At 36.2% G+C, this 10,650-nt stretch overlaps 1 protein-coding gene across 1 annotated transcript; it reads left to right on the top strand.

Moving 5' to 3' along the window:
- The first annotated feature begins 2,695 nt into the window (after positions 1 to 2,695).
- LOC136210821 (mitogen-activated protein kinase kinase kinase YODA) lies at positions 2,696 to 10,398 on the top strand. Its single transcript, XM_066002238.1, has 11 exons — positions 2,696 to 3,490; positions 3,629 to 4,345; positions 6,124 to 6,211; positions 6,335 to 6,397; positions 6,761 to 6,921; positions 7,003 to 7,078; positions 7,215 to 7,274; positions 7,352 to 7,462; positions 7,623 to 7,853; positions 8,615 to 8,706; positions 9,298 to 10,398. Exons 1-11 carry the CDS (start codon positions 2,952 to 2,954, stop codon positions 9,641 to 9,643), a joined length of 2,484 nt encoding a protein of 827 aa, XP_065858310.1. The 5' UTR covers positions 2,696 to 2,951; the 3' UTR covers positions 9,644 to 10,398.
- The last annotated feature ends 252 nt before the right edge of the window (positions 10,399 to 10,650 follow it).

Here is a 10,650-nt window from a genome sequence, read left to right as displayed (position 1 = left end):
TAGTTCTCAAAACAAAATAAACCCAATTAAAATTAATAATACCTCTAACATTATTTAAATCACAAATCTGAGTTAGAAAAATTTAAAGTATAAAATCGTAAACCTAATAATACTCTATGTAAAGTCTAATATGAGTTAGAAGAATTTAAATCACAAATCTCAGTTTAAAAACAATCACAAATTAAAAACATAAAATCTTATATTAGGATCAAATGAAGTTCAATATTTTCTCTCTATATATATATAATAAAAGTCCTTGTACATATTCTGCCATCCTGTTACTAATTTATATGATACATTGATATAAAAAATAATAATTAGAAATTAAAATTAATAATTTTATTCGGGGATCCCTACGGGAATTTATACGGTAACGGGGCGGTGATCCCCACGGGGCGGATATAGCAATCCCCATCCCCATCCCCATTTAGGTTTCGGGAAAAAAAAAGTTCCCCGTCCCCATCCCCATCCCCAATTTTTACTGGTTTTTTCCATCCCCGTCGGTTCGGATACCCACGGTTTTCGTATAATCCCCTCCCCATTGCCACCCCTAATTATTAACTAGCCACTTTGATTATTTGGAACAACTCATGAATTTAGTAAAACCTTTTAGGAGGTCCAATGATGATAAATCTAAACTTCAAAAACTTCATTTTTTATATCAAAATAGTACTAATCCAAGACCGAAATATTTAGATAAAAAAGCAAACACATATACTTTGTTTTATGCATTTCTAGTTTTTTAACTAAAAAAACCAATTTCTTAGAATCAATCTCTTTCCAAAGGTCCATTTTGACCGTTGAGTAGTACTCGTTTTCTTTTTATTAATCAAAACCTCTTTCTAAATTGCACAAGGTTCTTCCATAATCATAATTATTAGCGAGCGCAACCAAATAATCTGTTATAAATAATACTATTAAAAATATTCTATATTAGTGTATTATTAGCATGATCTAATTCTAGCTTTAAATATATATATATTTATATATATATATAAAGTTTTATTAGCATTATCTAATTATAGCTTTAAATAGAATATATTTATATATATAACAAAAAAAATGTTAAAAACCACACAACAAGTTATTGTTTATGACTACTTAATACCACTACTTGGATTACACAATAAAATGGTAGAAAAATTAGTCAAATGGTAGTAAGTTACACATGCATAAATAAATATTTAAAAATGTATAAAAAACAAGGCACTTACCCATCAAATAAAAGGAAAAAAAAACTATTTTTTTTTTCTTTTTTTCTTAAGAAAAATTAATAATTTTTTCGTGATGGGTGAATAAATAAATAAATAAATAAAAACACAAAAAAAAAGGATCTTCACGATCATCAACATTTACAAAAACATAATTGCGTAAAGCATGATAAATGGAATATATTGAGTAAGACATGCTATTCTCTAAAAATAAATTTATATTTATATTATATTTTTCAAAAAGTTCGTGATCCCATGCTTCACGTTTCACTATAACACTATGGTCTTCCCTATCGTTAGTTGACTTGAACACTTATTCATCGTAATCGAAGTCAAACTTATTTGATATCAACGGCCTAAATAAAAAATTGCAAGTTAGTATCATGCTTCTTTTCGTCTTATGTAGGTTCTTCCCGTTTTCCGATACTTAATATTTTATTACGATTAACGCTAAGACATCTCTCTCTCTCTCTAAAAGTAACACAGAAGCTCTCTTTCTCTCTCTACATTTCTTTCTCGTTTTCCTTTCTCTGTGACTTTTGAGCTTCTTTTCTTCTTCTTCTTAGTTGCAGGGGAATGGCACTGCTGTTTTGAGCTTTGCATTTGCTGTAAAACTGTAAGTGATGATTTGGGGCTTTTCCTTATATTGATTTGGGGTTTTATTCCTGCCTTTTGGAGCTACGGAATCTTCAATTTTGGAGGCAATTTTGGTGTTTGAATCGTTTTGTATGCTTTTTGATTGTGAATTCTGATGTGGATTTTCTATTTTGAGTGAGCATGGTCTTTCAGTATGCTTTGCACTTGAGCTCTTGAGCTTGTTGTTTAGTTGCTATTGTTGTGCTACGGTTTGGAGGAAAAATGGTTGAATTTGTAGATCTGTTGTTGAGATTGAGTTAACTGTGTTTTCGGCTTTTGAGGTTGAGGATTTTGTGTTGCATTATTGTGTAAAAGGGTTAATCAGGGATGGATCTAATTGAATAGAGGGTGTTGGGTGTGAAAGTTGTTCTAATTTTTAAGCTTAAATGATGTTGATTTATCATTCCCATTCTATTTTGCTTGTGGTAAACTGAAAATTTCTATAGAGGGGTGGTGATCGGTCATGATTTTTCCAATATTGATTAGGAATTAAACTATGAACTGAGAAGTTAAGCGGACACAAATCAGTTAGGGCTCCTACAAATCACTGTAGGACATTATGCATAATGCCTAAAATTGCAGTTTTGTCTGCAATTTTCCTTGTTAGAGGTTGCTAAATTCCGCTAAAGTTCCTTGAGGCTTTTGTTTCAGGCATAGGTAGTAGCAATAACCCCTGAATCCTGGTTTCTAATTTCTTTTTTAGAAAAAACCCTTATTTGTCTCATAGAAAACTGATAAACTTTTATTCATGCTGCAACTTAAGTGATTATGAGTTCTATTGTTATCTTTTTTCTGAATGTTTTTTTATGTTTTCCAGATTCCCGGTGGCAAACATTCATTTGTAATCACTGCTTTATTATAGGAAATTGAACTTGAAACAGGTTCATTATTACGTTCATTTTACCTTCAAGAAATCTCAAGACCCCTGATTAACGTCCTCAAACAGTCATGGACATATATTTGGCAACCTTTTGTGGGGCTTTTGCTGACAAAGCTATTACTTCTAATGTAAGAACTGCGTTTATGGTCATGTAGTTGGCGTACATATGAGAGCATCTTTCCAAATAGGTGTAGGAGTTGCAACTATCTTTTTGTTACATAAATATGCCTTCATGGTGGGGAAAGACATCATCCAAAGAGGACAAGAAGAAACCAAAGGAAGGTTTTATTGATGCACTACAGCGGAAATTCAGAAATGCATTGGAAGAAAAAAGTAATGGTCGATCAGGAGGATCCTTGAGGCGTGATGCTGAAAGGGTAAGTAGATCGAGAGTGCCGTCTAGATCACCATCACCTTCCACAAAAGTTTCACGATGCCAAAGTTTTGCTGAGAGGCCTAATGCCCAACCACTTCCACTTCCTGGGATTCATCATGCTGGTATTGGTCGTACCAATTCAGGGATAACTGCCTCCATAAGACCGAGATTGGATGTAGTCTCCAAGCCTCTGAATTTACCTCTTCCAAGACCTGGATGCCTACCTAATAGGTTAGATAATACTTATGCCGAGGGAGATATTGCTACTGCATCTGTTTCTAGTGATAGCTCCACTGATAGCGAGTATCCATCTGATTCACGTATTCTTAGTCCCCTAACATCTGACTATGAAAATGGAAACCGAACTGCTACAAACAGCCCTTCAAGGTGAGTTTGTATATGCGCATTGGTAATCTTTATTCTTTTGGGGTGCTCTATCTCTTCGTTTTTGTCTCTGTATATGTTATTTCTTTGGCAGGAAGAAGTTGATTTATGTCTGACAACATTTATTTATTCCTTGTGAAGCTTGATGCATAAAGAGCAAACCCCCATTATCAGTCAAATGAACTCCAAAGAGTCAATGAAACCTGCTGATTTTTCTCTCAATTGTCAGATTCCTTCTGCCTCACCTAGACGGGCACCTCTAAGCAATCATGTACAAAATTTACAGATTCCTAATAGAGGTCTTTTCTGCAGTGCTCCAGACAGCTCAATGTCAAGTCCATCAAGAAGTCCAATGAGAGCATTTGGCCCTGACCAAGTTATTAATTATAGTTTATGGGCAGGGCTTGGATCTGGGCAGTGCTCAAGTCCAGGTTCTGGGCATAATTCGGGTCATAACTCAATAGGTGGAGATATGTCTGGACAGCTATTTTGGCCCAATAGTAGATGTAGTCCTGAGTGCTCTCCAATACCAAGCCCCAGAATAACAAGCCCTGGTCCCAGTTCCAGAATACAAAGTGGTGCAGTCACCCCTCTGCACCCAAGAGCTGGAGGTGCTAACATAGAGTCACCTACTAGCCGGAATGATGACGGGAAGCAAAAAAGTCACCGTCTGCCCCTACCACCCATAACCATCTCTAATACATGTCCTTTTTCGCCTGCGTATTCAACAGCAACATCTCCTTCGCTGCCTCGAAGTCCTAATAGGCCGGAAAATCCTCTCAGTCCTGCATCACGTTGGAAGAAGGGTCGTCTGCTAGGGAGAGGCACTTTTGGGCATGTGTATCTGGGGTTTAACAGGTCAGTGCAACAGTTATATTATATGCTAAATATTTGAATGTGCTTGAGAGAGAAAGGGGGAGAGTTGGAAAATTGGTGTGTACTTTTTGACTCTAACTGTTTCATTTTCTTTTGCCTCTGCCTTTCATTGCTGTACTGTACATCAATTCGTTAGACTGAAATTGCTTAGACACAAACCTATGGTTTTCCTTTTAGTGCAGTATCAAAATTAGTTTCGTGAAATGATAGTTCTCATAGTTCCACCAATACAAAATGTAAGAAAATTTTCTCTCTTTTCAAGGAGTAAAAGTTTAAAACTTTATTAAGGGCCAGTTTGGCATTGCTGTGGCTAACAGAACTTGCTATGGAGTATGGAGGGAAGTGCTTGGGAAAGTGATGTGGGACAAAGCTGATAAGTGTTTGGTAAATACAAAATGAAAGTTCTAAAAGTCAAGAACTAAAAGTAAAACTTATATATATTAGGTCATATTGAAAGTTATGGCTATTTTTTTATTAAAAGAAATTAATATCAGTTTTCTCGAAAAGTTGTGACACCTACTTTCCCCAAAAGCTACAAAATGTAGCTTTTCCTAAAAGCAGCTTCAGTAGCTTTTAAGGAAATCAGTTCTTTCTGTTGTTGAAAATATACATTATATTAAGAATAGAGAACCCACAAATACAACAAATTCAACAATAGGTCATCTGAGACCAAACACTCCAATCAAAATACTGATTAAATCTAGCAACTTGCCTATACAACAATTGGCTCTTAACACTCAAAAGAAATCTGTCCCAAAATTTTCTCAATACTAAAATGTTCCTGGGCAAAATAAACTGATTTCTCCCTAACCACACCCAATAGACAGCAGCAATAATAGCAATTCTTCTAACCCGAGCTTGAATCTTTTTTCCTGTAGCATTTCGACAAGTCCAGCTAACAATACGACACCAACTGTGAACTCTTTTTGGAATACAACAACGTTTCTGCAAAACAGTCCAGATCCCCTTAGTTTGATCACACCTGAAAAATAAATGTTCAATTGTTTCTGTTTCTTTATTATAGAGACCACAAGTAACATTAATAGAGGTCTCCCACTTCTTTAAATGAACCCGAACAGCAATATTTCGTTGTAAAACAAGCCAAACAATAAAACTCTGCCTCTGAATATGAGAGGGACCCCAAATCATGTGAGAACCGTTACCAAGCCAAAAATTGAATCCTCACAATCATTATGTACCTGAATCAACTGAATCTCCTACCAAACTCTATCCATTAACTCAGAACAAGGCTCAGGCAGCCGCTTATAGTTTCTACACACATCCATCACAATGGCTAAAATATACTGCAGTTAGTAATTTCATACTTGAATAAAGGGCGGCCCGGTGCACTACGCGTCCCCGCTAAGCGAGGGTCCCACCACAAGGGTGTACTGGGGGCAAGCCTTCCCCTGCCAATTTATTTGGCAAGAGGCCGCTCCTAAGACTCGAACCGGTGACCTCTCGGTCACACGACAACAACGTTTACCGTTGCGCCAAGGCTTCCCCTGCCAATTTCATACTTGAATGATTAAAATATTTCATGTTTCTGGAATATAAGATTAAAAGTGTTTTGGCCTAAACATCGGTTCTCTAGTATCTTTTTTCTTCATGTTATCTGAAGATGTTGACGAGCTATAAATGTATTTGTCATGCACTTTTTTTATTCTTTTTTCTTATTTACTTCCTACTTCCTAGCAATATTATACATGTTCCATATTGATATCACACTTCTGATTTTATTTTATTGCTTTGAGCTTCAGTGAAAGTGGTGAGATGTGTGCAATGAAGGAAGTAACTTTATTTTCAGATGATCCAAAATCAAAGGAATGTGCACAGCAGCTGGGGCAAGTAAGTTGCTTTGTAGATTTTTGCAGAATTTATTGTTTGAAATGTATTTTCACAGTACATTCAGAACCTGTCCTTTTCTGGTTTGTTGAAGAATATTTCTTAACAATTAATAAAATCTTGCAGGAAATTGCTCTGTTAAGTCGCTTACGGCATCCTAATATAGTGCAGTATTATGGATCGGAAACTGTAAGGTTTTTTACCATTTACTTCAATGTTAAGACATGATCTTTATGGGTTTTCTTTGTGCATTTTGTGTTCTCTAAGTAAACGTTTCCAAGTATTTATTTGACAGTGTTGTATTGTTTTGATTGTTGTTTCCAAAATTTGGGACTCCTAAGATGCAACATGTACAAAATATGCTTCTTTTGAATATTCTATAGAGTTTTAACAATCAATGATTGCATGACTGCAAGACTAGTATATGGTATATGATGGCCGTGTGACCATGTAAATTTCTCTAGAAAAGCAATGTTGTATGAGTACTATTTGATCAATTGGTAAACTCTATCATTCGGGTTTTGCTAAGTCAGCTCGGTATTTGCTGGACAGGTGGATGATAAATTATACATATACTTGGAGTATATTTCTGGTGGTTCTATCTATAAACTTCTTCAGGAATATGGTGAATTTGGTGAAATAATTATTCGTAGTTACACTCAACAAATCCTATCTGGGCTTGCTTATCTGCATACGAAAAACACTGTTCACAGGTAAGTCTTTCAACTGCTACTTCCATGTTGATCAGATATTGGAATATAGTGCTGATGCCAAGTTTTTTTTATGATATCTAGAGACATAAAAGGAGCAAATATACTTGTAGATCCCAGCGGCCGAGTGAAACTGGCAGATTTTGGGATGGCAAAGCATGTAAGAATATTTTCTGCATTTATGTGTTCTGTGATCCAAGAAAATGAATTCCCCACAGATGCATAGAAAGGAAGACCAAAAAGATATTTTGCTTCTTTTTAACCCTCTAATCCATTTTAACTGAACCAATTTGCAGATTACTGGGCAATCTTGTCCGTTGTCATTCAAGGGAAGCCCTTACTGGATGGCACCTGAGGTAAGCATTTTGTTACTTCATTCTTCAATTTGTCATATTTCCTACTAACTTTTTATACATGTATTCATTGTTTTCAGGTGGTGATAAGGAATTCAAATGGTTGCAATCTTGCTGTTGATATATGGAGCCTTGGGTGTACAGTCTTGGAGATGGCTACAACTAAACCACCATGGAGCCAGTTTGAAGGGGTCAGTGAAATTTGAGTGCAAAATTCAAATAAGTTCTGTCAGATAGTTTTATTATATAAGTTGTCTCATGGTGCATGCTTTCATGCTGAATTCTTGAATTGTGCATGGTTCTTATAAGCTGCCATTTGCTTTTTTTTTTTCTTTTTCTCTTCTTGGAAAGGTTGCTGCTATATTTAAAATTGGAAACAGCAAGGAGCTTCCTGCAATTCCTGACAATTTATCGGCTGATGGCAAGGACTTTGTGAAGCGATGCTTGCAGCGGGACCCCTCACAACGCCCTACAGCCTCTCAACTTTTGGAGCATCCTTTTGTGAAAAATGTTACTCCACTGGAGAAACCAATTTTGACTGCTGAGCCTTCAGAAGTGACACTGAATGGTGGAAGACCAATGGTATTAGAATTTTCTTGAACTCATGCTTCCTTCAGTTTGCTACTCATTGTTTCATGCTCTTCCATGAAATAGTCACTGAAATTTCAGTATTTGCAAGTTCACTCCTACATGCTTATGAATTTGCTTACTCTACTTCCATTACATGAGTTTCATTTGCTGAGTTGATCGTATTTTTAAAGGGATTTTTGAGGCTTTTACATGTATTCTAGGAAATGTCACCTTGTTCTTATTCATTTTCTTTGTAAGAGAGGTCACTCTCATCGTTGAGTTCTATTGCATTGGCCTATGTTGCACGGAAACTTTGGTTTTAAGGTAATTCACTTTTCGGAAACTGAAACTCTCGGAAACTTGTAAGAAACCTTCGGGTCACATTTCCCTAATTTAAAAAAAAATTGAAAGTTCCTTTCTTAAAATTTGGATACTCATTTCCTGGAACGTAACGTGTTTGCAGAAGTGGATCACATGTTCAGTAAATCCCTAATATTTTCTAAATCATCTTCTACAAGATTTCAAAATGAAAACATCTGTTTTTCTCCCCTCTGTTATGTGACATGTATGTATTTTTTTGATGTATACATATATATAAAAAATCAAACATACAAAAAAAGACAAATTGGTACCTTTTATAGTAGTTATATGTTTATGCTATGTTTTGTTTGCTTTGTGATGTACCTTTTAGTGATTTCTCTTTCTTTGTCTGTATGATCGAATTGACATTGATGATCTTTAATGTTGGAATTCATTCTTGAATCTTCAATCAGGCTATCGGGCATGCAAGAAGTGTTCAAGGTTTTGAATCAGAAGGAGTTGTTAACCATCAATGTAGAGTATCAAAGGCTGGTGCAGGATGCAGGTTTCTCTTCTCTCTGTTATATGCTTGTGCGTCTTATGTTTATATTGTAAATGTTCATAAAAAACACACTCCACTTTCTGGGTTGATTTGTGTATTAGGACTGCTAGCAAATCAATATGTTTCTTCTGCATTGACCAACGGCTTTAGAATTATATATTTTATCGCTATTATTTTCCAAGTACGTTGGTCCTTCAGTTTCTGATTCAGCTTATTACAATGGGGAAGTATCGTCACAGCCCTTAGCATATCCACTATAGAAGGTGTTTATCACCAATAAACACCAAACAGCTGAGTAAAACAAGTCTTATTTTTTTCACCTCTTTGTCTGGTCCTTTGAATATCCGTTTTCAGTGCTTCATGCTGAACATGTGATTATCAAGTGGATTGTCTAGTCCTTTGATTATATGTGATGTAAATGCTGCAAAATGATAATCGTGTCAAACCGGGTGTCTGTGAAGTTGTCTCTTTAAATCATGTTATGAAATTGCCTCTGTGGACATGTGATTAGCAAGTGGATTGTTGTATTTGTTTTTTCTGTTTTCCTTTCTATCTTCTGATGTTCCATTGTCTGTTATTTCCCTCCTATTTCAGTGAAGCTCATTCACCAAAGTACACATCATGTCCCGTTTCTCCAGTTGGGAGTCCTCTTTTGCGTTCAAGGTCACCTCAACGATTGAGTGGAAGATTATCTCCATCTCCTATATCTAGCCCTCATACTGCATCTGGTTCATCCACACCTCTTACTGGCGGGAGTGGTGCAATCCCATTTCATCACTCAATGCAGCCAGCAACTTACTTGCACCAGGAAAACACAGGAATGATTCAAAGATCACAAAATGCTCTGTTCACCAACTGCAGTAGTCCGTATCATGAACCCATGCCTGATCTATTTCGAGGGATGTCACAACCCTCTCATGTCTTTCCCGATTTTATTTAACCTGACAACAGTGCTCCTGAAAACCAGTTTGGACGACCTGGCCATAGTGATCTCTACAGTGTGCAGCCTGTCCTGGCGGATCGTGTATCTCAGCAGCTCCTAAGAGATCGTGTGAAGTTGAAGCCATCTCTGCACTTGAATACAACCTCGCCGTAGAATGTCCGAACCACCAGAATGTAGTGCAAAATGGGAATCCTTGGCCCAAAGAAACAAATTTCAAAGCAGAATCCATTGTGATTCTAATTGTGGACTGCTTCTAATATGATAAAGTTAGATATTCCGGAAGCAGAATCCAAATGCCTGGTTGCAGAGCTAACATGGTAAGCAGTAGTTTACACACATGTAACGGGAGGGTGGATATTTTCTGCACTCAAAGTCATTAATGTAGCATGTTTTCCTCACAGCTGTGAAGATGGCAGTTGATGCAAAAGCTCATTTTGGAGCGGCTAGAGGAAGACGATGACATTGATTCGGGTGGTTCTTGGTATAATGAACATGAATGATGCTGTTGTAAAGAACTGTAAATGTTATTACACTTGAAAAAAACACACGATTACCCTGTCTGGACAATAGAATGAATGCCTCATGAAATTCCTTTCACTCCTTTTTTCTGGTGGAAGGAAGTGGGTAGGATTTGAAACTGTATAGAACAGATATGTGAAGGAGGCAGCTCAAAACAGAAACACTCGGGCAAGATATTGTTGTATGTATCTACTTTGCATCAAATTTTAATAACTCTGATTTAGCTTCTCTAATTATTGGTTGTCAAATGCTTTTATATTTTTTCAAAGGATAAGCGCCAAATTTAGTACTAAGCTATGAAATGGTCCGATCCCATAAACCAAATTTGTATATTTTTTTTTTGGTAAGTGATAATTAAATATCAGTCAAATCAGACTTTTTAAATTTTGCAATAAGATAGGATTAAAATTGATTTGTTTGGAAACATTCAGATTAAATTTATACCATTTAGTACTTAAAGCTGAACTTCTCTTAAACGGTGGAGC

The sequence above is a fragment of the Euphorbia lathyris genome, chromosome 1 (genome assembly GCF_963576675.1).
Source record: "Euphorbia lathyris chromosome 1, ddEupLath1.1, whole genome shotgun sequence".
NCBI lineage: Eukaryota > Viridiplantae > Streptophyta > Magnoliopsida > Malpighiales > Euphorbiaceae > Euphorbia > Euphorbia lathyris.
The sequence above is the reverse complement of the archived record's forward strand: the minus strand, read 5'-3'. Positions and strand labels throughout refer to the sequence as shown.